The sequence below is a fragment of the Solanum lycopersicum genome, chromosome 8 (assembly GCF_036512215.1).
Source record: "Solanum lycopersicum chromosome 8, SLM_r2.1".
NCBI classification, from domain to species: domain Eukaryota; kingdom Viridiplantae; phylum Streptophyta; class Magnoliopsida; order Solanales; family Solanaceae; genus Solanum; species Solanum lycopersicum.
Genome location: NC_090807.1, coordinates 64,436,541 through 64,462,721, shown reverse-complemented (window position 1 = coordinate 64,462,721; position 26,181 = coordinate 64,436,541). Strand labels below are relative to the sequence as shown.

The 26,181-nt window shown below is 29.4% G+C and overlaps 2 protein-coding genes across 3 annotated transcripts; one reads left to right on the top strand and one right to left on the bottom strand.

Annotated features, from left to right (window-relative positions):
- Window positions 1–6,618: 6,618 nt before the first annotated feature.
- LOC101258981 (uncharacterized) lies at window positions 6,619–14,396 on the bottom strand. Of its 2 annotated transcripts, none has more exons than XM_004245729.5 (11): window positions 13,998–14,396; window positions 12,224–12,299; window positions 11,917–12,024; window positions 11,423–11,539; window positions 10,568–10,924; window positions 9,372–9,694; window positions 8,358–8,457; window positions 8,209–8,268; window positions 7,999–8,085; window positions 7,472–7,612; window positions 6,619–7,185 (listed from the first exon to the last, which is right to left on the bottom strand). In XM_004245729.5, the coding sequence occupies exons 1-11, from the start codon at window positions 14,102–14,104 to the stop codon at window positions 6,856–6,858; spliced, it is 1,806 nt and encodes a 601-aa protein (XP_004245777.1). In that variant the 5' UTR covers window positions 14,105–14,396; the 3' UTR covers window positions 6,619–6,855. The 2 variants fall into 2 exon arrangements, with proteins under 2 accessions (XP_004245777.1, XP_069144705.1); XM_069288604.1 differs by lacking the exon at window positions 13,998–14,396 and adding an exon at window positions 12,410–12,463.
- A 3,872-nt stretch (window positions 14,397–18,268) lies between these two features.
- On the top strand, window positions 18,269–20,092 carry LOC101259275 (GEM-like protein 5). Its single transcript, XM_004245730.5, has 3 exons — window positions 18,269–18,900; window positions 18,972–19,246; window positions 19,710–20,092. The coding sequence occupies exons 1-3, from the start codon at window positions 18,558–18,560 to the stop codon at window positions 19,929–19,931; spliced, it is 840 nt and encodes a 279-aa protein (XP_004245778.1). The 5' UTR covers window positions 18,269–18,557; the 3' UTR covers window positions 19,932–20,092.
- The last annotated feature ends 6,089 nt before the right edge of the window (window positions 20,093–26,181 follow it).

Below are 26,181 nucleotides of genomic sequence, written 5' to 3'. Positions count from 1 at the left end.
ATGAGGGGTTTTGTGTAAATAACTAAAGAAGTTTTGGGGTGTTTTATGTAAATAATAAGGAATATTAGGGCTGAATCTAAGAAGAAAAAAAAGGGAATATGTGAGATGGCAGTATCTTATTGGTTTGGTTATATTTGGAAGCAGTGTGACGTGTCGTTCTTTGGTTTAAGCACCAGGCGGTTGTTTAAAGTCACAAGCAGGTGAGTTAACCAATAGATTTTTTTAGTTAAGTGGATCAATTTTTTGGAAATTTATATATATTTTTAAAAAAATATAAATATCTGTTTTGTCATAAAAATCATTTTCAAGCCTTATTTTGGAGAAATTTTTCAGTTTCATTTCTACTCACAAAATTTTTTTTAAAAAAATTAAAAGTAAATTATTTGTTTGGATACGATTGTATCAAAAAGAAAAAAAGGTCTGAAATAAATTTAAATTTTGATCAAAATTATTAAACTTTTGAAAAGATATTTTACTCCCTACACTATTTAATAGCGTAATTTAAAAGAATATATGTGCTAATGTGGATATAAAAAATATTGCACAATTATAGACACTAATTAGGGAAAAAGGATAGTTGTACCCCCAACTATTCTAAATGGTATGCAAAAACCATTCGTCATACTTTTGGGACATTGGTGCCCCTGCCATCATACTTTTGAGACATTAATGTCCCTGTCGTCATACTTTTGGGACATTGATGCCCCTGTCGTCATGCTTTAGTGACATTGGTGCCGTTGCCCCTTCATTAGAGTGAATGGCATATATGCTCTAATTTATGGACAACAAGGACATCAATGTCCCAAAAGAATGACGGCGGGTATCTGCATACCATTTACGGTAGTTTGGAGGTATATTTGTCCCTTTTTCCAAGTAATTATATATACGCGGACACATATATAGCTTTAACATTTATCATTAAATAGTTCAGGAGAAAAAAATCCTCCATAAAGTTTGATATCATAATAGCAATTCGATCAAGATTGGAGTATCTTTCAAATCATTTTCCTTTTTAAAAACTCAAAGTTTTAATTTCAAATTTATGATCAAATTAGAGCTTAATCATTATTTTTATTGTTATTACTCTCTTATCCAATTCAAGGCATGGTTGCGTTGACTTATTATTCAAATCAAAACAGTTTTAAGCAATTTTACGATGGTTGAATAACAATAAAAAATTTAAACACTTATTTTATAAATAAAAGAAAAAGTCAAAGGTTATAAATTGGAATTTTTAATTTATTACTATAATCTCATCCAAGTAGGCTCTCATAGAACATATTTTTAGAATGTCTAAAAAAAATGGCATTCTTTTATAATTCAGATCAATTATTATATTTAGTTGCTATTCGGATCAACAAAGATTTTTATTGTACATTACTAAGGCTGAAATTTATTAATTAGTTCAACCAGTTATTTAGAATGAGATTATTAATAACGTAACTAATCTAAAAGTTGTTAATCCTTGATATGTGAATGTAAGAAAATAATAAGATAAATAACCAAAATTAAATAATTATGAAAAAGAGTGAGAGAGGAAAAAGTTTATTATATTTTCGGTCGGTTTTTGACAAATATAATCAATAAAATAATAATTTAAAAATTCAATAGAGAACAAATCGGTAATAAGAAGGCAAAAATATATATTATTTTTCTCATCTTGAAGCTTTTTATTCGGTATACATCTAAATAATATTTCGTTTTAATTATCCCTTCCAAACTTGTTTATTTCTCCATCGCATACACCTTTATTGTCCACCTGGTGTTGAAATCGACAACGCACTCTACTAGGCGCGTGAGAAAGTTTTTTTTTGCCATATCATAAAGCTACAACGGTAAAAAAAAACATAAAATCTCTATTTTTCCTTAATATTTGATATATTTTAAACAAGAAATAGGGCAAAATGTAAATGAAAAGTAAAGAAAACAGAGATCAACACTTGGCAAGAATTTCAGGCAAATTTGAAATTTAATCGATCAAATATTTTTGAAGATTTTTCGAATTTAGTTCAAAAATTTTAGTGAGAAATTTAGTTCAAAAATTTTATGTGAGAAGCCTCGTGTGTATTAAATCGATATTAATAATAATTTGAACAATTTCAGTAAAGAACAAATGCAACAATGTGTGTATTCATGTGTTTCGGATGATCACAATAGTAAGAAAGTGAAAAATTTATACAACTAGTGGTAATTTTTATTATGATTCTTGTTTTAGCCATTAATTAATTGAGATCCTAAACATTAAATGCGACTAAATGAATTTTAATTATTTCAATATTTGGTCGTTTGTGAATATGTATATTATTGATTGTGAGTTACATATTATTGATCACGTGTTTGTATATACAGTATTAGTTCTCATGCACGTGTGTTGCGATGTGCCTGTATTTTATATTAATTAGAATTAATTGTTAAAATAATATAAATCATATTGAAATACGTGTCTCAATAATAACAAATTATTTGCTAATTTTAATAGAGAACAAATAAAACAGTGTCAATATTCATGTGTCCTGAGAAAGGGAAGAAATTATACAATTAGAAAACAAATCAGCATTTACAATAACTTGAATAATTTAAGTAGATAACAAATTGATAATAATGATGATGATAATAATAGTAACAATACAATAATAATAATAATAATAATAATAATAATCATTTGAACAATTTCAGTAGAGAATAAATCAATAATAATAATTACTTTAACAGTTTAATAAAAAAATAGATAATAACAATAATTTGAACAGTTTCGATAAAGAACAAAACAATGATAACAATTACTTGAACAATTTCAGTAGAGAATAAATCGATATTAACAATAATTTAAACATTTATAGTAAAGAACAAATGTGATAACGTGTGTATTCATGTGTTTCGGATGATGACAATAGTAAAATAGTGAGAATAATTATACAACTCATGGTAATTTTTTTATAATTCTCGATTAAGCCATTACATAGTTGAGATTGTGAACATTAAATGTGACTAAATGAATTTCGAATATCTCAAAATTTAGTTGTTTGTGTTGAAATACATGTACTATTAATTGTAGGTTATACTATTAATCATGTATTTGTATATAGTACCAGTTCTTGAGCACGTGTATTGCACTAGTATCTTATACTAATTAACATTAATATTTTTAAACATATATAAATAATATTATAATATATTTGCCGATAATAACAGAATCTTAAAAATAGTTTAAGCAGAGAACAAATATAACAATGTGTATTTTCGTGGTGTGTTCAGATGATGATAATAGTGAAAGTGAGGAAATTTACAACTAGATAATATATCAATAATAACAATAATTTTAATAGTTCCTATAAAGAACAAATTGATAATAATAATTATAATAACAATAATAATAATAACAACAATAATAATAATAACAACAACAACAATAATAATAATAATAATTTGAGTAGTTTCAGTTTCAATAGAGAATAAAATAATAATAACAATAATTTGAATAATTTCGATAAAAAAATAAATACAATAACAATATCTTGAAGAATGTCACTAGAGAATAAATTAATAATATCAATAACTTGAACAATTTCAGTAGAGAATAAATTGATATTAAGAATAATTTAATCAGTTTCAGTAGAGAACAAATATGATAACGTGTGTATTATGTGTCTCTGATGACGACAGTAGAGAAAAAAAATCTTATACAACTAGTGGTAATTGTTTTTGTGATTCTCGTTATAGCCTTTCATAATTGATACCATTTAACACTGAATGTGACTAAATAAATTTCGAAAACTTAAAATTTGATCGTTGTGTTGTAATACACATACTATTAATATTAATTGAGGGTTATATATTATTAATTATGTGTTTATATATTGTACTAATTCTCAAACATGTGTGTTGCACGTGCATTTTATAATAAAATAGTATTAATATTTTCAAATGATATAAATAATATTCAAGTATGTATGTGGTGAAAATATAGGAGGAAAATACAAGTGCAAATTGATGACTGATTGCTATAATTTGTTCATCAATTATTTCTTATATGATGCCTGAAATTTCATTGAGCTTCAAATTTATTTAACTGTTGATGATCAAGCCTAAAAAAGTTTTACGAAAAAAAATAGAAAACTTTAAAAATTGTAGTTCAAAATGAAAGGAAACCTTCTATTTCTGGTCAACAAATGATAGTATATATGAATAAATGCTGATTGTGCAGAACCTTTCTAGAAAAGATAAATTTATCAGAAAAGTCTTTTTGGAAAAGTCAGCAGTCTTTAAAAGAATCACAACTCATCAAAAAAATTATAACTTTTTGAAAAATTCATAAGCATTAAAAAGTCCAACACAACTAATTGTTTATTTAGTTATGAAATTATTAAAATGGACAATGTATTAATTTAAATATTAGTTACTTATTTGATAGATCATTTAGTGTATAGGTTGTAAAGGTAAATTCAATGATGAAATATAAGATCATCAATTCTTTCAAGTATAAAATTTATGTTTAGATTCTAGAATGGAAATTGGACAAAGTTATTGGTGTCACTGTAGCATAAGATTAAATATAATTCTTTTGATAATGAAATGGATCATTTGAGACATCTATTATCTAGTGCAACTGAACACGTTTTTTTTTGTTAGACTAATATTGATTGATTCGATGGTAGACCGTAGTTATGCATGTGTTTGCTATGTGTCTGGTCATTCGCTACGATATATTTTTACATATATATGTGCATACTATTCATTGACAATATAACAAGAATTCAACAACCATATAGTTAATGTAATCTCAAAAACGGAGTTAAAAAAAACTCAGTAATATGTATTGCCGATCTTGATGAAAAAAATTGTTTAATTTATCATCTTTTATAGGATTTGTCAAAACAAACACGAACAAGTAAGTATGAATAAACAATATTTGAATTTACAATTTTAAGCATGCTATGTCGAATACTTTTGAAATTAAAAAATTGTTAAATCTTTTTAAAACTCATTTGTTGTACTAGTCATGAAAGAACATAAATAAACAAATTAAAATACAGGAAGTAAGAAAGAATACGACATATATATATATATATATATATATATTATTATTATTATTATTTTACTTTTTCTATATTAGGTGATGGACCATTGATGCTAGACTAAAAAAATTAATTTGCACTTTCAACGAACAATAACTATTGAAGTGTATTTTTAATAAATAATTAATGATAGTTTCGCTACAAAGTTCATAGGTGTTAATTAAACATAAAAAAGAAAAAATCAAATTATTTTAAATATATTTTGTAATCCGGACTAATAAAATAAAATTAAAGGAGGAAAATGTATCTACCACGTAAATATCACTTTCTTTCATTTTTCTTTTTTTTGGCGAAAAGAAGTATTAATATTCTTACCAAGATTAAAATTCTTTTAGGACCATACAATTAATGCTTAACAACTAACATAAGAGCACACAAACTCTAGACTCTAGAAATATCGATAGTTTGTTGAACTCCATAAATTGCATTGAGAATATGATATTTCAAATTTGGAGATAAAAAAAGAGAGTTTTAGAAAAAATGCAAAACACTTTTTTAAAAGACTACTAATACAATTTATCTTGGATTAGGTAGTTTATTAATGCTAAAACTTTTATTAAAATACGATAAGAAAGAATCATAGATAAAAAAAATTAAGAGTGTACTTAGTTAGCTAATTAAAACTAGTGAATAGGCAACAAATGTTGAAAAACACTTTTAAAGTGTTCGAAATTGATTTTATGATTTTAGCTTAAAAGACCTTTTGTTGCATACCAACACACATGAGAACAAGTCAAAAAGTATTTATAAACTAGTTTGATCAATGTATAGTACTTATCATTCATCCCCCATAAACGCTTCGGTGACTTCACCCAACAAGGGAGGGAGTTAAACCAAGTAGAAAACGATAGTGAATTCCGAACTTGTCTTTATGTTCAACCAAACTAGCCTAAAAAAGCGATTGGAAATCAAAGCCCTTCCTTCCGATTCAAGCCAGTGAAGCCGCCGTTGTTGGGTATGTCCTGAATTTCTTACCATAATGTTTTGGATTGACTAATCATTTTTCTGGTAGGAAAAAAGTTTAGGGCGCTATAAATAAAGACATGTTCCTTCTAACTTAATTAACATTCACAATGTAGTCTTAAGGGCTTTGAGAGTTTTGGTTAGGAAGAGAATTTGTGGGTCACAACCTTGATGCGTTACCACTTAGAGATAGGGGAAAGATTTGCCCCAGCTTGGCGAATCGCATCCCCGCGCAACGAATTGCATTGCCAACCTCCTGATTGTCTTCTTATCATTTTCCGTTGAACCTCCTGCCATGAGTTTGTTTCTCTCTGTATTTTGTACTCTCATATTTATAGTGGATTGCTTATCTCCTTTGTAGACGTGAGTCGACTGATCGAACCACGTTAAATTATTGTGTATTTTGATGTATTTCTCGTTTGTCTGGTCTTTCGAGGTTTGTTTTGCTAGCTTCCGTATTACACCTGCTTATTTACATCCTAACAGCCCCTATATCTCATCGTGATCACATACCGGCACACATCATAAGCAAAAGGCCGTGAAATACAGAAGACCTATGCATCAGTGACAGGTTAGAAACTAGACAAAACAATGCAGTAGCAAGTAGCATAAGGTGTATCAGTTCATCTAATATTTACACACAACTTTGTACTTTCACAAAATAAAAGTTGGATACCTAAGTAAATTGAAGTCAATATACATTCACTAAATAACAGATCAAATAATAATTCTACAAATTAAAGGAATGAACAACCATTTCCTTGAAAATTAGTTAAGCCAATCTAGCTCACCCTTTACTCTACATCATTCAGGACTACTATGCCCACCACGGCTTCTCTGTAAAATCTTTCGAAATTACATATTGGAATCTTGAAGAGTAAGGTAGCCAATCGATTATCTGAGACGTCTTTTTATTAGTTCTTCTGTCAATACATTTCTGTATGGAATCACGAAGCTTCTTTTCAACGTTTTCCATGACCCAACCAAGAAGATCATCGGATGGAATACTAGCTTCCTTCGTGTATTTTTCAAGCACCTTAGGCAAAGATACTCTTTTCGACTTCTTTACTATGATATTAGCCTGTAGGAACTCTTTCTTTGCTGCTTCTAGCTCCCCTTGAATGTTCGAGGCAGTGTACACTTTCAGCTAGAAAAAAAGAAACCGAAGAAACTGTTAGATGTTTGGCTTTCTAACTAGCTGGCCACTTTCGGAGATATGATCCAAGAACAGTACTCGAAAATTAGGATGTTCGTATATGTTAGGCAATACAATTAGTCTGTTTCACTTCAAATCTTCCAAGAAGTCCTCAAAATGAAATATTGTTGCTTTATTTACCAATCTAAGGGGAAAATGTAACTACTTACTAAGAGATCGAAAGAAGCCCCCGTGCATCTATACAAGAAAAATGCAATGAGGAAACATAACAACTCACCATGGGATCGGAAACAGCGCCAGTACAAAGAGCAAAGCAAACAAGGGGCTGGAAGTGTTGGAGGGAAAATTTTGAACTGATGAGTTGCCTTTCTTCTCCTGATCTTTTCCATAATGCAGTTGACAGAATGGTCTCCAACCACTGTAGTTGGAAGAAAAATATATTTTATCAACTGAAAGATCAAAATCTTGATAAGAATGAGAAATCACCAACTTTTCTTGACGAAATTATTGATGAATTTACTACGCTTTATAGCTAGTACATATATTTGATTGAAGTACTTGAGCTTTTTCCCTCTCTGACAAAGTGCATATTCGAAAATATTTATATACCAGCCGACTGTAACATTGAGAAGCAACTTAAGAGATGGTCAGAGCAAGAATGTAGCACAGAGAATTATTTTTTGCGCAATTAGTTATATATGATGAGCAAAAGGAGGGAGGATCCAAAGTCATTTATAATTATGTTAACCCTGATATTTCTTTAACTGCAACATTTTAGTTTCTCTAGATCAGAATAGTGAATACCCGTCCTATCCGTGGTGTACGCAAGCCAAAAATTGACTGTTCGATGGCATTTGCACTTATGACCTGTCCACCAACATTGTAAGCAGCCTGCACTATACAGAGAAGCAAATGGTGATTCAAATACTCAAAAATACAGGCATGAACAAAAATAACTAAATCTGGTATAAACAAAAGAATAGAATCAAAATGATACGAAGTAACTTAGACTACCTTGTGTAACAGCACCAACCTTCTAAGAGAGTTCTGTGGTATTCCATATGCCAAATATGCCTAGATAAGATGAGAAGAATGAGATGTAAAGAAAACATAAGAAACTAATCGAAAAGGACAAAACGATACAAAGTAAGAGCCATCTTTACATGCATAACTAAGGAATTGTACAAGTTGATCCAAAATGCCATTTTGTTATTGGTTTCCATCTGACTGAGATTCACTCTTTCCAGTTGCTCCACCAAAACTCTGAAATTTCAAAACCAAACTACACGTTAGACCGGAGATTACAACACAATCAGTTTTGTGCTTTATAGGTATCTTTGTTAAAGAGAGACAAACTTGCATATGTAGCATACATTGCAACAGAAAAAGAAAAAAAATGATATCAAAAGCTTGAGACTGTTAGCAGACTACGAATCTTCCATCTATATTATTTCTATTGAGTTCGAGTTGATGCTCCAAAGTCTTTCGAAGTTTGTATCTTGCATCCACAAATATTAGAAAAGTCGTACTAGCATTGGAATAGAACCTAACCTCTGGTCAGGATATAGCAGTTCAGTTTAGTACTTTTAAATATGGACATATCCACAAGACCACAACATTCATGCCTTAAAAGCTTATCCAGTAGGGTCAAGACTCCTTAATATCTAAAAGAGATGATGCTTGACAAAATGATCCAGAGTAAACATAATGCTATTGGCTGGTAAAGAAAAATGCAGAATTTTTCGAGCTTTTCCAAGTATTCGCTGATAACCGTGTCAGGTTAAATGATATTAGCCAGCATTTAAGAATTCCTATGATCCAGTGATTAGCTTTGCTGAGAGTGCTTATTCTGTTTCTACATAGATTTATCTACAAATGCAGTGGCTGCTAGTGAACTGATTTGTAGTTATTTACACTTCTATTGTTAGAAGAAACGTGCGCTACACATGTAAGCAATGTGTGCCAATATTAACTGAACTACCCCTTTTCCAGGCTATAATTTTGGAGCATAACATAATTCTGACTCGGTGGTGGCTTTGGGACAAACAAAATCATTAAAGTGGGAGAAACAGCCATCATGTAATTCAAGAAAGACTACATACAGAAGTAGTGTGGACCTTAGGACTAACTAAACTTATGCAGCTTAAGCTGCTTTTTATGCTATTAAAGAAATGCACCTGTAGTTACTGATGGCATAAGATGCACGAGAGACGTTATTCTTGTCTGTCGCAATCCAAGATATTTCAATTGTTGATCTGCAAAACCAATCTCTTTCCTCTTTAATATCATGCTGTGGAATTATGACATTAGTAGATGACCTTGATGACAAAGGTGACCGCTTTTGTTCAGTACTTGTCGATTCTGTAATCCGGAGCCAACAGTATATTGCAGCCATGCACCTTACCATTTCCTCAGACAATTTACTGGGACACTGGTAGAGATGATCTTTAAGAGTTCGTGCCAGAGGAGATTTCTCCGTTGATGTTACCTGCCCTTGCTCCTGCAACAATTCATAGAAAATAACATGAGTTGATACACTGCATCATTACCAACAGCACTTTATAGTCTTGAATGTTGCTATGGAAGAAAATAGTTATTTTGAAACTAGCATGTTTCAAACTTCACCAAACCGTTGTGACCTCATTCCACGCATGTCAAAACCCAAAGCATTCAAAGAGCCAAAGGGAGTTGATGTCAAATTTGGTGAACATATAAATGTACCACTAGCAGACAGGAAGAATAAGCTAATAGGAACTATTTTTCACAAACTACTATTCTATTAAAGTCAAAATGTTGCTTATTGAGCAACAACAGAATAGAAAAGTATTGCATAGTAAGCAGCACACACAACTAAAGTTATAATGGAAGTTGTGAATACACACCACAGTTACAGACAATGCCTAATACTTTGAACAAAAGAAAGACAAAAGTGGTTAGCCCTTTAAACTTTCAGTTTCTTAGTAGAAAAAAACAAGATTTCTCGGATTCATTTTTTTCACCATTTGGGTCCTCGCCTATGTTGCTCGGACTCTTCAAAAATGTAAACGGTGCGTCTCGGTTTCTCCCAAAGTAGTGTATATTTGGAGAATCCAACTCTGGTGCGACATCAGAGTCCGTGCAACTTAGGTCTTCACTGGACTAGGGCTTTAGTGGAACTTTTCATACTCTTGGGATTCAAGAGTTTTGGAATGTAAGGAGATAGTAAAAAGAGACAATAAAATGGTTAACAATCATTTAATTCTTAAATCTCTAAGAGAATCATGTCTTTGGAGTCTTTCGGAAGAAGATGCTATTATTTGGAATAACACACTCTTATTAGAAAGGACTATACAAGGAATAATCCAATATGCAGAGAAAGAATTAGAAAGCTTACTTTAGTATGCTCTGAACTACTTTTCTGAATGTGTACATTAGCTTTGCCGTTATAAAATGAAGCATGTGTTGATTTCGACTGCAACAAGTTTCTTTTTCCCAAGTCATTTATGGCAGCAAGAGCTTGGAATGTCCGCAAAGGGAATTTTTTGGATGAGCAAAAGGCACTTGATATTATACTTGGATGTTTTCTTGACTCAGCTTTATTATGTGCTGGAGAAGTCATGACCGAACTTTGCTCAGAAGAAGGCCGGCTAATGCATTCTTCAAAAACACTCCTGTACAAAGAAAGGACCTGCTGCTCGCGGTTTGCAACTTCTTCTTCAAGTAATTCAATTTCAGCTATCAACTCTTTTGTCTGAAATGAGAAGACAACCAATATTAACCTTAACTAAGTTCAGCAGAGTCAAGGTTGGGTGTTGAAATTGAGCGGAGGACGAGCAATATTCTATGTTGTCAACCTTATAGACAATTTGAGAACGATAGAGTGAAACCTCATCAGTTTCAATTGCATCAATATTCTTTTAATAGGTAACGTACTCCAATCAGTTGTGTTATCAGGAGCAATTGATTTTCTTATTCAGAAAAAAGAAACCATAAGAAATAACCATTGTAAATTCTCAAGTTAAAGAAAGAATCAGAGGTTTTAGACAAAGTATATATACGAAGCATATTCAAGAATTTATGGGAAAACACAACAGATTTCAGGAGTAAAAACCATATTCAAGAATTTATGGGAAAACACAACAGATTTCAGGAGTAAAAACCATGAACTCGTGCTCCATTTCTTATATTTTACCAAACAACTCAGAGGTCTAAAGAGATAGAGTACAAACAGTTAGTTGTCAAAGGGTACCTGAGCAGCAAAATGCCTATGTCCAGGAGACAACGTGCTAGAAGCTCTTCCCATTGCCCTCTCAAGTACCATACGCATTGATTTTTCTTGCTGCAAACGCATTTGTAACTGTTCGATCTGTGCATATTGATTAAGTAAAAGAGTATTTGTCAACTGGATAAATAATATTTTTGAGTAGTTACTTTTGACTTCCAACTTATGAGATACAAATTAGCTCTCAATTAAGGTGTAGTAGGAGAAACACGATTATATTGAAGTACTCGTCAATCTGTATCCTATGGAATATTGGCTTCATTCCTATGTATATATGTCTATATAAATTTTCCGATATGGAAAACAAAGTTCATTTTTTACCTGAATTCAAGATTGGTGTTATATTATGATCCTGCTTACGTTGCTGACTTAGCAAAGCATTCAAAGATGGATTCGGAAAACATATTAATGGAATTAACTGCATATCGTAATGTATTATAGACATTGAGTGATTCACTTACATCTTTTTCCAAGGAGGCTCTGTGTTCTGGAACTTCCTCTTTGCTAATAGTTTTGGAGAATTCATGTAACGGACTTGCTTTACAACTCCTTGTTGAAGGTGGCAACACCTGCATATTCATATCTCAGCTCATGTCATTTACTTATCTAACCAAACTTCGGAGTAAATTTATCAGATGATCACTCAACTAATAGTTATATCTTGGAAACTCCTTACGAAATTTGAAATCGATAAGAAGGATGACTTTCTAATACAATAACTATTAGTTGAGTTCAGTATGCGAAGTAAGAAAAATATAAAGCTCTTACAGGCGGTTCATTCAATTCCTTTTTTATGGATTGCCTGTCTCCACCTTTTGATAGAGCAGCGATTTTTTCGGAAGCACTGAGACAAAAGCATAACCAACTTAGAAGGCTATACCACACAACTCAATTATAGCTCATGAACATTAAAAGTAGCAATTAAACTACACAAGATTCCCTAGAAATGCTTACAAGGGCAACTCAACATATCAAATGTGTTCACGCTCAAGTTAAAGTTCTAATCACGGAGAAAATCAATAAGTTGAGGAATCGGGGAATTCTGCTCTAATCTGGAATCCAACAACTGAAGAAATTCAGAAGATCTTGCGAATTGCAAGTCTTTGAACTCGTAAAAAGCATATTCCAACAGAACAATACAGTTGTTGAATATGTCACTGTAGATTTAGAGTGTGCTTGGTACGAAAGGAATATATTTTCAAATGTTTTCTAATTTTCTCATGTTTGGTTGGGACAAAAGTTTTGGAAAATGTTTTCCAAATCAACTCATTTTCCTCTCGCTTTAAGGAAAACATTTTCCAAACTCTACTCCAATTTCAAATTACATTTTTTGGGGGAAAACAAACATTAACTTTTTTTAAAATTATTTTCAATTTCAAAATTTTATTTTTTCACCGGATCTCTGACCACCCTCCCCCAACACCACCCCCTCCCCAAAAAATTAATTTTGCTTTTTAATAATATTTTCAACTCCAAAATTTTATTTTTAAGCTCCTACCTCCCCCGGCCCCCTACCCACCCCTATCAGCCCCTCACCCCCACCCCAACCCCCCAAAAAATTAATTTTATTTTTTAAAAATACTATAAACTTCAAATTTTTATTTTTCACTCCTACCCCCTCTCTCTGCCCCCCCCCCTACTACCCCCCACCCCCTATCATTACCACCCAAAAAAATTATTTTTAAAAAATATTTTCAATTTCATAAATTATTTTTTATTCTAGTAAAAATAAAAGATATTCCTTAAAAATATTTTTCATTCATAAAACAAACACAAAATCATTTTCGAAAAATATTTTCTACTCACCACCAACCAAACATGAGAAAATAAGTCCAAAATCTACTTGTTTTCTAAAAAAACATTTTCTAGGAAAACATTTTCCATTCGTACCAAACACACCCTTGGTCTTTTACATGTTGTAATCACAAAGATTTAGTCTTTTAGACAAGGCATGATTGTTTTTTTTAAGTAGCAATGTTCCACTAAATTTCATATCTCATTAGCTATTGCTATATCTAAACGAGTGTCAGAGACATGATTTTCATCAAAAGCGATTCAACGTCTACTATACATACATAAAAACAAAATTTCAATTTGTATATACAATGTAACTTACAAGCTAAGGGAGTTCAAGTAAACCCCTTCCGCATAGCTCTGCTAGTGACTAAGCGAAGATTTCCACTAAGAAGGTTCAAAATATGAAAAAGTAAACACACCAACGGGAAGACAAATTCACTATAGAAACATAAAAGTAACTTTAAACATGTATAAATAGTGCAATTTTCCACGACCTAAACCCCTTTACCCTACCTAACTCCGCTCCTGAGCTCTACCCATGATCTAAACCATAGTTAACCATCTAATAAGCTAACTAATACACAAAACCAGACAAAACACACATGAGAAGAAACAAAAAACACACCAACAATATTTACATCTCCAAATTCGATATACATAAATTATACATTACTTAAACACAACTACAAACACATATTATACATCCGCCGTCTATTCTAAAGTAAAAAAAAACGAAAAATCAAACCTTTTACATCTCCTATGCTGAGAATAACCATATGCACATTTCCAAGAACTTCCATTTTGTTTCTTCCCAACCCTTCTCTGATTTTCATCTTTTACTAAACCATTCATTGTTTCTTTTAATCACTAAGAAGAAAAAAAAAGTCTATGATATCTCACATTATATTATTGAATGCACTACAAACTCATAACATGTAGGAAAAAAAAACATATTTAACAAAATCAAGAAAAAATTTAAAATAAAAATTCTCTTAGCATGGACTATGATAAATGGACTACAAGAAGAATAAATGAAGGAATGAGAGCAGGGTCAAATATCAATGATTTATTTGATGGGGTTTTTCAAAGAAATTAATTGGACCATATTAAATTAACAATCTTGAATAAATTGAAACACACACATATAGAAAAAAAAAAAGAAGACATACTATATAGTAGTAGTAATTACCAGAAAAAGATGGGACCAACGTTAGCTGCAAAGAATTGAATTGCTTCACTTTAGTGTAGTTGAAAACATTGAATGATATTGTATTTAATTTCACCTGTCACTCTTTTGCATTTATGTTGTTGATTTTGGTCAGAACTTTTTGTTGAAAAAAAAAGGAATTGGTCAGAATTTTAACGGAAAAAACAGGGGTGGTAAAAAAATATGGAAAAAGGTAAAAAAAAACATAGCCGGGCCGATTCTCGAAAGTCCCCGTGTTGTATACCTTCTGGTTTAGAATAGTTTCATTTATTTGATGATTTATTTTTTTATCAAACTGTATTCAGAGGTAGCTTGATAGTGTTAAAAAATGACATGTACATTAGGTCACCAAATTTGAAGGGCCTCATTTTTATAATAATAAGTTATAAGTTATTATTTTGTAATAAATATTGAATACTATTTGTAAAAAAATAAACATTTCATGAAAAATGAAAGGATTATTAGAAGAAATTTGACATATCTTATGAAAAATAATTTAAAATAAGAATGATTATATTATAAAGTAAAAATTAGAAGAAATAAATTATGTAAAAAATTATTAACAATTTAAATTTAAGACACTATTTAATTTTAATTTTAAATCACTAATACATTTGAGCCGCTCCTAACGGTAATATCCTTAGAACAGGTGATGGAAATGCTTAGGATGGACTTGACAAAGCTGCGATAATGTATTATTTCCACTTATTAAATAAAAAAATATCTTCAACTTTTATTTTTGGTCTGTAAATCTCATTTGTGGATAAGTAAATAAATATGGAATTGGTGAGTCATTTACTAAAACAAGTGACTTTCATCTTATTAGTTCATGTAAGTTTTTCGAATAAATTGTCTATTATATTTTTTAAAACTAATATATATAAAATCCTATCAAAATTTATATAATTTATTCTAAAAACAAATAAAGTATGATAAAGTACAAAGTATCTTGGAACTACGAAGATAGTAGCTTTCAAAATGTTGGGCTATATATAGCATGCATGCAACCAAAAATATATTTTTTTATAAAATATTTAAATATAGATATGTGAATTTATAATTAAAAGATCATATCGTGTGATTATAATTGGATGTATTGCGATAAAATTAGAAATTTAAATATTTTATTTATCTAATTTTATTTTTCTTTTGAAAATTGATTGACACTTCTCTAAGTAGTCTGAATAGATTAGAATAATTCAAATATATAATTTTTAAATTTTAATATTAAAAATCTAAATTTTAAATTTTTCGTAATAATTCACTATCACTGATTAAATGGACGTGCAATAAAGACATTTTTTACTAATTTCATCAAACTATGCATCGAGATCTATCATTTAAAACAACCAGTTTAAAAATTTGGAGTTTGTACCACATTTTGGTAAATTGCTTTGTTGACTTTGCTTCTTGCTTTCACACTTAATATTGGGTATTTACTTTGAAGTTTTCGATTATATTATTAGAGCCGTTAAAATAGGCTTGGCTTGCGAGGTCGGTCCAACCCAATTCTTAAAATAAGTAGGGTTGGGTTTAATATTTTTGGTTTATTTATAAACGAAATTTTTTAGTTCGCTCTATTTGACCCGTTGACCTCGTAGGTCCAATCCACAAGCCTCTGAGGCCAGTCCGTGGGTTATTAATTTTTTAAAATATTTTTATATATATTATTAATAGTGTTTTATGAATAAATATTTTTGAAAAATAAAAAATCAAGTATTTTGCAATGTATCATCTTGCATGGTGAATTGTAAATGAAGATGAACTTCTTAAGGAAATAATATCACATGTTGATTCAAATGTAATTGATGGTGAAAGTAGAAGCGGAGTTGTAAAACATTAATTAACGAGTCATGTAATATTTAGAAATTTAGATTTGTTAAGTATTTAGTCGGCCTTGTGTTGCTGGAGATCTTTTATACCAGCTAGTTTTTTGTGGGACAAATGATGGAATGATCAAACATTTATCAGCTAAATCTTACGTTGACTATTATGTATTTTCGTAAGTATTCATTTAACTGTGTGATTCATAAATGTATTTTTATAAATATTCACTGAAGTGTGTGATTGATAAATGAATTGTTGTATGAATTGATATCGTGTTCATAGACGTCAACATTCGATACTCTTTTTAAGAGAATAATATTATTCATTTTTTGGTTGAAGGGCTAACTGTCCCAACCCGTGGCCAACTATTTTATTGATCCTTTATTTAAAAGGGTCAGCCTGCCCCAACCTATTTAACTCTTTAGCCCGTTAGGGTTGGCTGGGTTGGATTGGAGCATCCCATTTTCACACCTCTAAATTTTTACTCCATGTTCATATTTTCTTTCTAGTTATTTTTATTTACTGTTTATGTTAACAAATCAAAAGATTTTTTTTTGTATTAAATTCTCATTTGTTTAAGTTTAATTATGATTTCAAAACCTCATTTCCCAATGATTATAGTTTTGCTCACCTTACCTTGTTACTCCTCCTTTCCCGTATTTGTTGGAGATTATTATATTAAAAATAATTATTTTATATTATATTAAAAAAGTAATAATAATTTTTTTAAATATTATTTTTGTATTTTTTAAAAATTATATTTATTTGTAAGATTTTTAAGAAATTTTTTAAGAGGTGAATTCGTAAAATTATCTTTTTATTTATGATTTTTAAATACCATGCAAAATAATATGGAGTAATTTTTATTGCCTGCATACTTGATCATCTCACTCAAAATAATTATTTCATATTATTTCCTTTGTTTTATATTAGTTGATCACTTTTCATTTTATATGATGCTTAAGAATCATTAATACAAAGATAAGTTTACTAATTCACATTTAAAAAACTTTTTGGTAATTTTACATACCAATGTGAACAATTTCAAAAGAATTAAAATAACAAAGGTACTATAGTAAAAATTTAATTAATGTTTTTTTTTAATTTAGTTAGACGATCAACTAATACAGAACAATCATTTTTAATATACTGATCAATTAATATGAGACGAAAGAATTCGTATTGTATATTCAGATAGAAAGCAACAAAAGTATTATCTTTTTAAAAAAGAGAAACAACTAAAAAAACGTAATTATTTAAAAAGAAGCGAACTGTCTCGTAAAAAATTATTTGTTCATAAAAAAATATAAGAAAATCTTCTTTCAAGTTTTCTAAATACAAATTGTTCTTTAAAGTGGCGTATTAAATTACTTACATGTTTCAAGCTTTATCCTATCCTAATAAAAATACTTTATCATTTCATTGCTTCAAAAATTTGATTTTTCTATTATTTCTTTTCTAACACAAATACCAATAAAAAGCTAACATTAAATAAAAAGCACAAATTTACTAGAGAAATAATCTCTCTCAAAACGAAATATTCTTGACGAGTACATCATATTATAAATCAAATATATATATAGATAAAATAAATAAATATGACATGACCGAGTACAAATTACAGTGTCCATTTCTCACTCAAAAATCATTTAGTCCAAAATCTTTTGGTACGAAGAATAAAATAAAAAAAATATATTTTTCATGAGTAATTATTTTATGCTTTAACGTGCTTTTCAAACTTTATCTTAATTTATATTTATACTCTTATATAATATTAAAATTTATATTAAATTGAACAAGTAAATAAATGAATATTATATGATAACGTAGGATATCATATAAGATGCAGATGTATATATCTACTTTTCAAATTTATAAAAACTTAAAAATCTACTTGTGTTTAATCAAAAAATTAAGGATATAAATACATATCGATATCAAATTAAAAAATATATCTATATATCGTGTCATTATTATATCTCACTGTTTTTTTAATATGAAAATAATAATTCTATTATTTGGGTAGAGCATAGAATTTCGTGGATGTTTCTGACTTTCTTCTAGAAACTACAAAACAATTCAACTATATTTTTGATCAAAATTTTCTAATGTATAATCTTATTAACGAAGCAAAAGAAAATGAAAACGCGTACACGTTCTACATAATCATCATCTATAAATTATTATAATTCCAATAACTGTGTATCTCTTAAGACAAAATTCACTCAAAATTCAACTACTCAAAGCAATTTACAATCAATTTCTCGAATCATGACAGGCACAGGAGACGAAAATCAACCCAAATTTAAAAAATCAGAGTCTCAAATACCTTCTGTTTCTTCATCATCTTCAGATCCACAAGCACCAGAAATGGATCCCCAAAAATGGGGTACCCATATTATGGGTCCGCCTGCAGTTCCAACTTGTCATCCAGACAATCAGAAAGCTGCTTCATGGAGAGCTGAGGATCAAAGAGAAGAGTTTCAGCCACAGCCTTATGTTGTTTATTCCCCAATTGATAAGCCTAGCAATAACCCACTTGATTCCGTTGTTAATGTGTTCAATTCATGGAGTAACAGAGCTGAGAACATAGCTCGCAACATTTGGTATAATCGTAAGTCACTCAACTAATAGTTATTATAGACCGCGATAAGTCAAAATCATTACTAATGATTTCTGTTGCAGTGAAAGCTGGACCGTCAGTTACAGAAGCGGCATGGGGAAAACTTAATTTGACAGCTAAGGCGTTGACAGAGGGTGGATTTGAGCCTCTTTACAAGCAGATTTTTGGAGCAGATCCTAATGAACAGCTGAAAAAGACGTTTGCTTGTTATCTTTCTACTGCGACTGGGCCTGTTGCTGGTACACTCTATCTGTCAACTACTAAAGTTGCTTTTTGCAGCGATCGGCCATTATCATACAAAGCTCCATCTGGTCAGGAGGCCTGGAGCTACTACAAGGTATAACACAATCCAAACAATTACACTCGTCGTTTTAATTTTTTTGTCTGATTTTGATTTGACACGAAAAAATTTAAGAGCAATATGCTAGCTATAAGGGGCTTAAGTATATTTTGCTTTAATAAAGTGCAAATTGGTTAAATTGAATATTGAAGTGACAGAGATTTTGGAGGTGTCTCAATGATTATTCTGTATATTAGAGTCTTTAGCTCATATAATAGATGAGTTGAGATGTTTAGATGTGCCTTTAGACGTGTAAAGGTGTATGTCAGTTTTTATCAAAACCCCTCCACTAGAAAATATTAGTATTGGGTATACATATATATATATAAATTTATGTTTAGATAGTATGTTTACTTGTTTAGATTTTGAATTCTTTATAAGTTTTTGTCGCCGTACATAAGTTGCGACGTTTAGATGTGCCTATTAAAAGTTGAGTGTTTATTTATCACTTTGTGTACAGGTAGCAGTACCGTTGGGAAATATTGGGACTATAAACCCAATAGTGATGAAAGAGTCTCCACCAGAGAGGTACATTCAGATTGTTACCATCGATGGTCATGATTTCTGGTTCATGGGGTTTGTGAATTTTGATAAAGCAAAACATCATCTACTTGAAACTTTGTCAATTTTTAGAGCACAACCCCCTCATCTCAATCTGCAACAACCAGCAGCTACTTACTAGAAGCATTGCCTGTACTCTGTTTTAGTGTGTTTTTTTTCCTGTTTGTTCCTGCATTAGATATGTATTTGTATTTCTTTTATTGTAACATTACTTGTATGTTTATACATATTCGGGAGTGACTATGTTCGTTTTGATGTAAATAAAAGTTCTTTGCGTTTTAATTTATTTGTCTTGTTTTGACTTGATATAGAAGATTTTGAGATTTGAAGGTAAAAATAAAGAAATCGCCCTGCAAGAACTTTACTAAATGTGGTGGAACACCTATTTTTTATTGCTTTATTTGCATGATTTACTCGTATAAGTCTATGAGATCTTAGATCAATGATGTAAGTTGGGATGATTAATGTAGGGGGAAGTTGTTCATTTTGTTTAGGGAGTTGTACCGAGTCTTTATTAATAAGAAGATTGTAATTATTAAACAAATAAATTGAAATAGAGAAGTACTAAATAAATTCTTTTTAAAGCACAAGTGTATATTTCTGTTAAAAATTTTAGTTTGAGTTTTGAAATGAAAAATCTTCCGATAGGAAGATTATATCTCTTTATTGCGTCTTGCATACGCAAGAATTGGGGAGTACAGAATAGCGATTGTTATTATTTTTTACAAATGAAAGAAAATCTTAGAGAATATGATAAAATAAGTTGTGTGCTTAAATTATTTTTTTTTCAAATATATTTTGGCTGCTGGCCCATTTAGTAATGGGTCAATGAATCCAGCTTAGATCATCTGGGCCTGCTGTGGTTATTGGAGAGTTCTCACAGAACTGGATCTGTTGGGTTGGGCCTCTAATTGGTGGTGGATTAATTGGGCTTATTTATGGGCCTCTCTGAACTATCAAGATTATGCTTAAGAGGCATTTTTTAAAAATAAAAAATAAAATAAAATGTGGATGTTCAATTTTTTTTCTCTCAATATTTTCTCCCTTTGTTTCATTTTACTAAATTTGAAACATCAATTTTGTGGAAAATTAGCAATTCACTCTAATAACCTAAAAATTACTCCCATTCAATTTGTTTGTTTTACTTTTCTTTTTTGTTTGTTCAAAGATGAACATCTTTTTTCTTTTTTGACAACTCTTTAAGTTTAACTGTCCACGTAACATATTTATAACATATTTAAGAGTATACGTTCAAAAGTGATTTTTTCTTGTTTCTTTTTTCTTTTTGTGTCAAATTCAAATCGGATAAACAAATTTAAATAAAAAAAATAATAACAAAAAAACCCAGAAAGAAAATTTACATAACAGAATAATATGAAAGACAATTCATTTAGGGCTAGAGTAGTAGATAAACAAGTTAGTCTGTGTTTAAAGATTTTTACCGATACAATTATTTGAAAATGTATCTATTTCATCATTATGATAACTCTTTATCTAATTTGTGATGTTCTAAATTGTTGGGTACCATTTCTATTTATATTATAGGCATAATACATAAATGTATTTTTTAACTTAGCTTATAATCATATTTATGCCCTTTAACTCTGAGTGTGCATAAGTAGACACTTAAATTTGTATAAAGTTGAATAAATAGCATGTCCTACATGTCATTTTTTGTCCTACGTGGTGTCCTACGCGTATTATGCTATGTAGGATCAATGTGTTTATTTATTTAAAAGTTGGATAGTTGAAGTGTCTGTTTGTGCATTATCAAAGCTGGAGGTCAAAATTAAAATTTGAAGCCAAGTTTAGGATCTAATATATGTATTATGCCTACAGTATAAATACAACTTTTATGAATTTTAAATTCATTAAAGTATTCACACTTAGTATAATATGATGTTTAGCAAGGTAATAAAGGTTCGATATTTTTTCAAAACTTTTTTCACTGTAAAATTATGTTGTTTATATATAATTATTTTTTTTTATGTATATCGTAAATACTGAACCTCTTTCAACTTATTCGTGTGTTCTACTTTTTCATATTTAATTTTAAGCCTCGTTGATTAAAATTTTAACTTATACTACTAGTATGTCCTCTACTTGCGATGTTAAGTGTAAAAGTTACTTGTGTATTCGTCTTTAGTTAAATTTTTTTTTCATCTTTTTTCAATTTAAAAGCTACTTTTATCACATTGTTGGAAAAGTTTAAAGCTCAAACAATTCAAGCTATATAAACTCATAGTCTAATTACCCCCCTTTTAAATTTCATAACTTTGTATGTTTAATGATTCGTAATTACGTATGATATGCACAAAGTATCTGATTAGACAATTAATTATATATGATTACGCATGTTAAATGTATATATCTTTAAGCCACTTTGTGTCATTCATTTTAGTGTGACGATTCTTTTCAATGGCTCCACAGAATTGGTAGTTTTTTCACCTCAAAATACTTTCATAATTATATATAAAAAAATTTCAATCAAATCATACCTAAATGCATTTCATTTGGCTTTGATTAGCAATCAGTCTAGGGGTGATGGAGGTTATTTACAGAAATCCTTTTTAAAAAAATTATATTGTAAATATATAAAAAAAAATTAATGTACATTCGATTTTTATTTATCGAACATCCTTGGTGAAAGTTCAAGAAAAAACAATTCTTTCATATTTTATATTTTATTGATCATTTTTTCGAGACTATAACTGAGGGTGTGTTTCGTATACAGAAATATTTTTCAAGTTTTTTTTTAAATGTTTGATTGGTTAAACGTTTCTCTAAAAAATTAGTTTTTCAAAAGAGAAAACTAAAGGATCAAAATTTCCCAATAGACCACTATATTTTGGGGGAAAAAATGGTATGTATTTAATGATGTGACAAGCCACATGGGATTAGCTCCCCACATCAACGTTGCCAACTAGGATTCCCATTGTATTATGAGTCATAATTCTAACTCGATTCATTACCCAAACCCTAACCCTAACCCGTTCTTGCCAAGTGCTAATCCTTTGCTCATGATTCATGACCAACTAAAATTAAGAGACAAATATGTATCTTTTCACATCAGTGTTTTCAGTATTCAATTGAACAAGTTATATAAGTGACATTCGATATATACTATCCCCTCACAATCTCATATCATATAGATAACATACATACTGATCAAATATCAAAATATAAATTAGAAAATCACTTAAATTCAAAAATATATATTTTAACACACCCTAGAATAACATTTATAATAAATCATAAAAAGTCATATCTCCTTAGGGCCATATATAAAGAAAAAGAGGGTTAAAAAAAATATTGACGCGTGAGTAGAAAGCAAATGAAATTATGAAAAGTTGTCTTTTTCCATAAGAGTGTGTAAAAAGCAAAATCTTAAAAACTCTTTTTATTAAAATCACATTGGCTTTTAAAAACATTTCATTTTACCTTTCCACTTTGTAATAGACAAGCTTTTCCAAAATGGATGTAAAAGATTAATATTCCCTTCAAAATTGATTGGGACTACTTATATATTATATTCCCCACTAACAATAAAGCCTTTTGTTTGAAAATTTTACACTTGCTTTTTTCACAAGTCAATGACAATGAGGGGGGCAAATATAAATCCTTGTTGAATTATCCTACCAATAATTCAATTAATTAGAAGAAATATCATAGTTTTCCTTAATTTCTTCGGGATCAAAATAAAGGTTTTTCTCATCACGTATCTGTGTAATATTTATGTTATAAAATATGATTTTTTAGTTATTTCCTCAAACTAAATCACTCAAAAAATGCACGGTAAAAAACAGTTTCTCGTCATTTGTTTCACCAGTTCAATTAGAATATTTGTGTGTTTGATGTTTTTCAGGCTTCTTTTGAAATTGTTTCTCTTTCTTTACCACCAAGCTGAAATTTGAGTTATATATGAATATCAAATTATTTTTACATCATATATATATATACCTTTTCGTTTACGAAAAAAATGATCATGTTCATAAAATATCTTTAACAATTATGTGGTATATGCAATGGAGAATATTAAGCGATTATCTAATAAACAGAGTCATATTTAAGATTTGAAGTTTATCGATTAATGTAAAATAAAAATTACTGAATTAACATATGATAGATTCACTTCTATTGGTATATATATGTAAAATAATAATAATAACTGACCTACCATCACATGTTAAACTACACTAATAATATAACAAATTATTATACTTGTCATTTCATATATGCTTGATATTGAGTATTGAGTGTATATATAATATGCCTAGCTAATTAGTGTTACTTAAAATTGGATCAATTATGATGTGAGCTGGTTTAGTGGCTCAATTCTACTTTAATTTCCCCATTAACCATTGGTTAGGCATGAGTCTAAAAGTAATATTCTCAAGTGTTTTGACATATATCATGATTTCATATGTCAATGGAAATAATAATGAGAGTAAAATGGAAGCATAGTGTGGCTATTAATTTTCCTAAAGTTGTAAAACAATGATTATATAATTCACTCTTGTCTATAGGCACGTGAAATGATAATAATAATAATAATAATAAAAAGCACCTAAATATGGGAGCAAAATCATTGTGCTCGCATGGGATTCCAAGTAAAAATTCATTATATTCACTATACTAGTGCTATTTATGTAAGAGGTTAAATTTCATACGTATATCGAAATTAATAATTTAATTATCGAGTTGTATTTATCTATTGTAACAAAACGTAACATTATGGTCTCGCAAGTTAGATTTGGGAACGATGGTATTTTTATATTTTTATCGTGTAAAGGTATAAATAGATTGTTTAACTTTCAGTTGTAGTACTAAATTATGTCAAGAAATAAGTGTGTAAAGCAACTACAGTAGCGATAAAGTCGTGCTGAAAACAATGAAGAAGAGATCAGTAACGATAATAAACAGTAATACGATAATTGAAGCAAAGAAAACAACAAATATATTAAAATCGACGAATACGTTAGTAGTTAAACGTAATAATAGTAATACTGAAACGTAAACTAGATAATACTTGACATGTTATACTCCTTCCGTTTCACAAAGAATGACCTGGTTTGACTTGACACGTAATTTAAAAATATAAAGAAGATTTTTGAATCTTGTGTTTCTAGTTAGGTCAAATATACAAAATTGTCATTTAATTTTCATGTCTTAAACATACCACATGCAAAACTGAAATTAAAATATTTTTAAAAGAAGAATGAGATAATTTTTTCTAAAACAAACTAAAAAGAAAAGAAGATCATTCTTTTAAACGGTGAAAGCGTAATAGGTAACTTGTTTTATTTCTAACATCATAAAATGCTATCTGAGTTCCACTTTATAAGTCAGCTTTTTGAGTTATATAATTTTATATGTAAGATAATAACATGTCAAAGTCTGATCACTTGCACTTGAAGATTTTTTGCTGTTCATTATCCTACAAGCCCTATCTTTTTACCAAACAATTATACAGATTATTGCCCCTATCCACGTTTATACGTCCATCTCATTATGACGGAGTCAAAAATTTGATTAAAAATATATAGATTTCGTTCTTAAATTATTTTAAGAATGTACATAAACATATGATTTTCTCATAAAAAAATATGAATACACCACACAAAAGAGCGGAGATAAGATTAAATAAAAAAAAACTTTAAAAAAAAGTTAAAATATCTGTCACAAAAATTAAACTCGAATTAACATAACTTAAAACAAATAAAAGTTTTTGTCCCTACATAGAAATTTATCTTCCCAAACCCAAGGTTTACAAATGCAATTTATTATAACACGGTTTTACAAAACATTGTAATATATAATATATTGTATACTCCCAAAGTTGACAACCACCGAAAGTTATAATAGATTTGATCCCCACTATCCTTTGTTGGTAGAAAAAGAATTTTATCTTTTATATTTTTATATTATAAATAAGAAAAAAATTATATACATTATCTTATCAACTAACGTATAACTACAGGTAACTCCCCCATAATTAAGGAAGTGAAATTAGTAAGCTAAAAAATCATATGTAATAAAGGGATCTAATAAAAAATTGAGGCCGGAGCTATGATATATGTAAACTCAATAACTTTTATTCAGATATGTATTAAAAAATTCATTAGTAATTATCTCTACATATTTGGTTGTGAATTTAATTATTATTAAGCTACATATTAATTTGAGTTTATCGTAAGAATTCATAAAGTTTAAATTCTGACTTCACCTATAATTCCTATTTTGGCTTATATTAGGCGTCGTATATGTATGGGAAAAACCACTTGATAAGTAAAAATAATAGATTTCAAACTCGAATGTCCAAATCCATAAAATCCAAATTTCGAATAGGGGAAAAGGATAAATATATCTCC

What these genes read in the sequence shown, in the direction of transcription:
- LOC101258981 (XM_004245729.5), bottom strand. Translation starts at nt 14,104, where the DNA reads ATGAATGGTTTAGTAAAAGATGAAAATCAGAGAAGGGTTGGGAAGAAA. An exon ending in ACAATTCCTTAGTTATGCAT is followed by an intron (nt 8,269 to 8,357) that starts GTAAAGATGGCT and finishes CATCTTATCTAG; the next exon opens with GCATATTTGGCATATGGAAT. An exon ending in GTACACCACGGATAGGACGG is followed by an intron (nt 7,613 to 7,998) that starts GTATTCACTATT and finishes TTCCAACTACAG; the next exon opens with TGGTTGGAGACCATTCTGTC.
- LOC101259275 (XM_004245730.5), top strand. Translation starts at nt 18,558, where the DNA reads ATGACAGGCACAGGAGACGAAAATCAACCCAAATTTAAAAAATCAGAG. An exon ending in TCGCAACATTTGGTATAATC is followed by an intron (nt 18,901 to 18,971) that starts GTAAGTCACTCA and finishes TTTCTGTTGCAG; the next exon opens with TGAAAGCTGGACCGTCAGTT. An exon ending in AGGCCTGGAGCTACTACAAG is followed by an intron (nt 19,247 to 19,709) that starts GTATAACACAAT and finishes CTTTGTGTACAG; the next exon opens with GTAGCAGTACCGTTGGGAAA.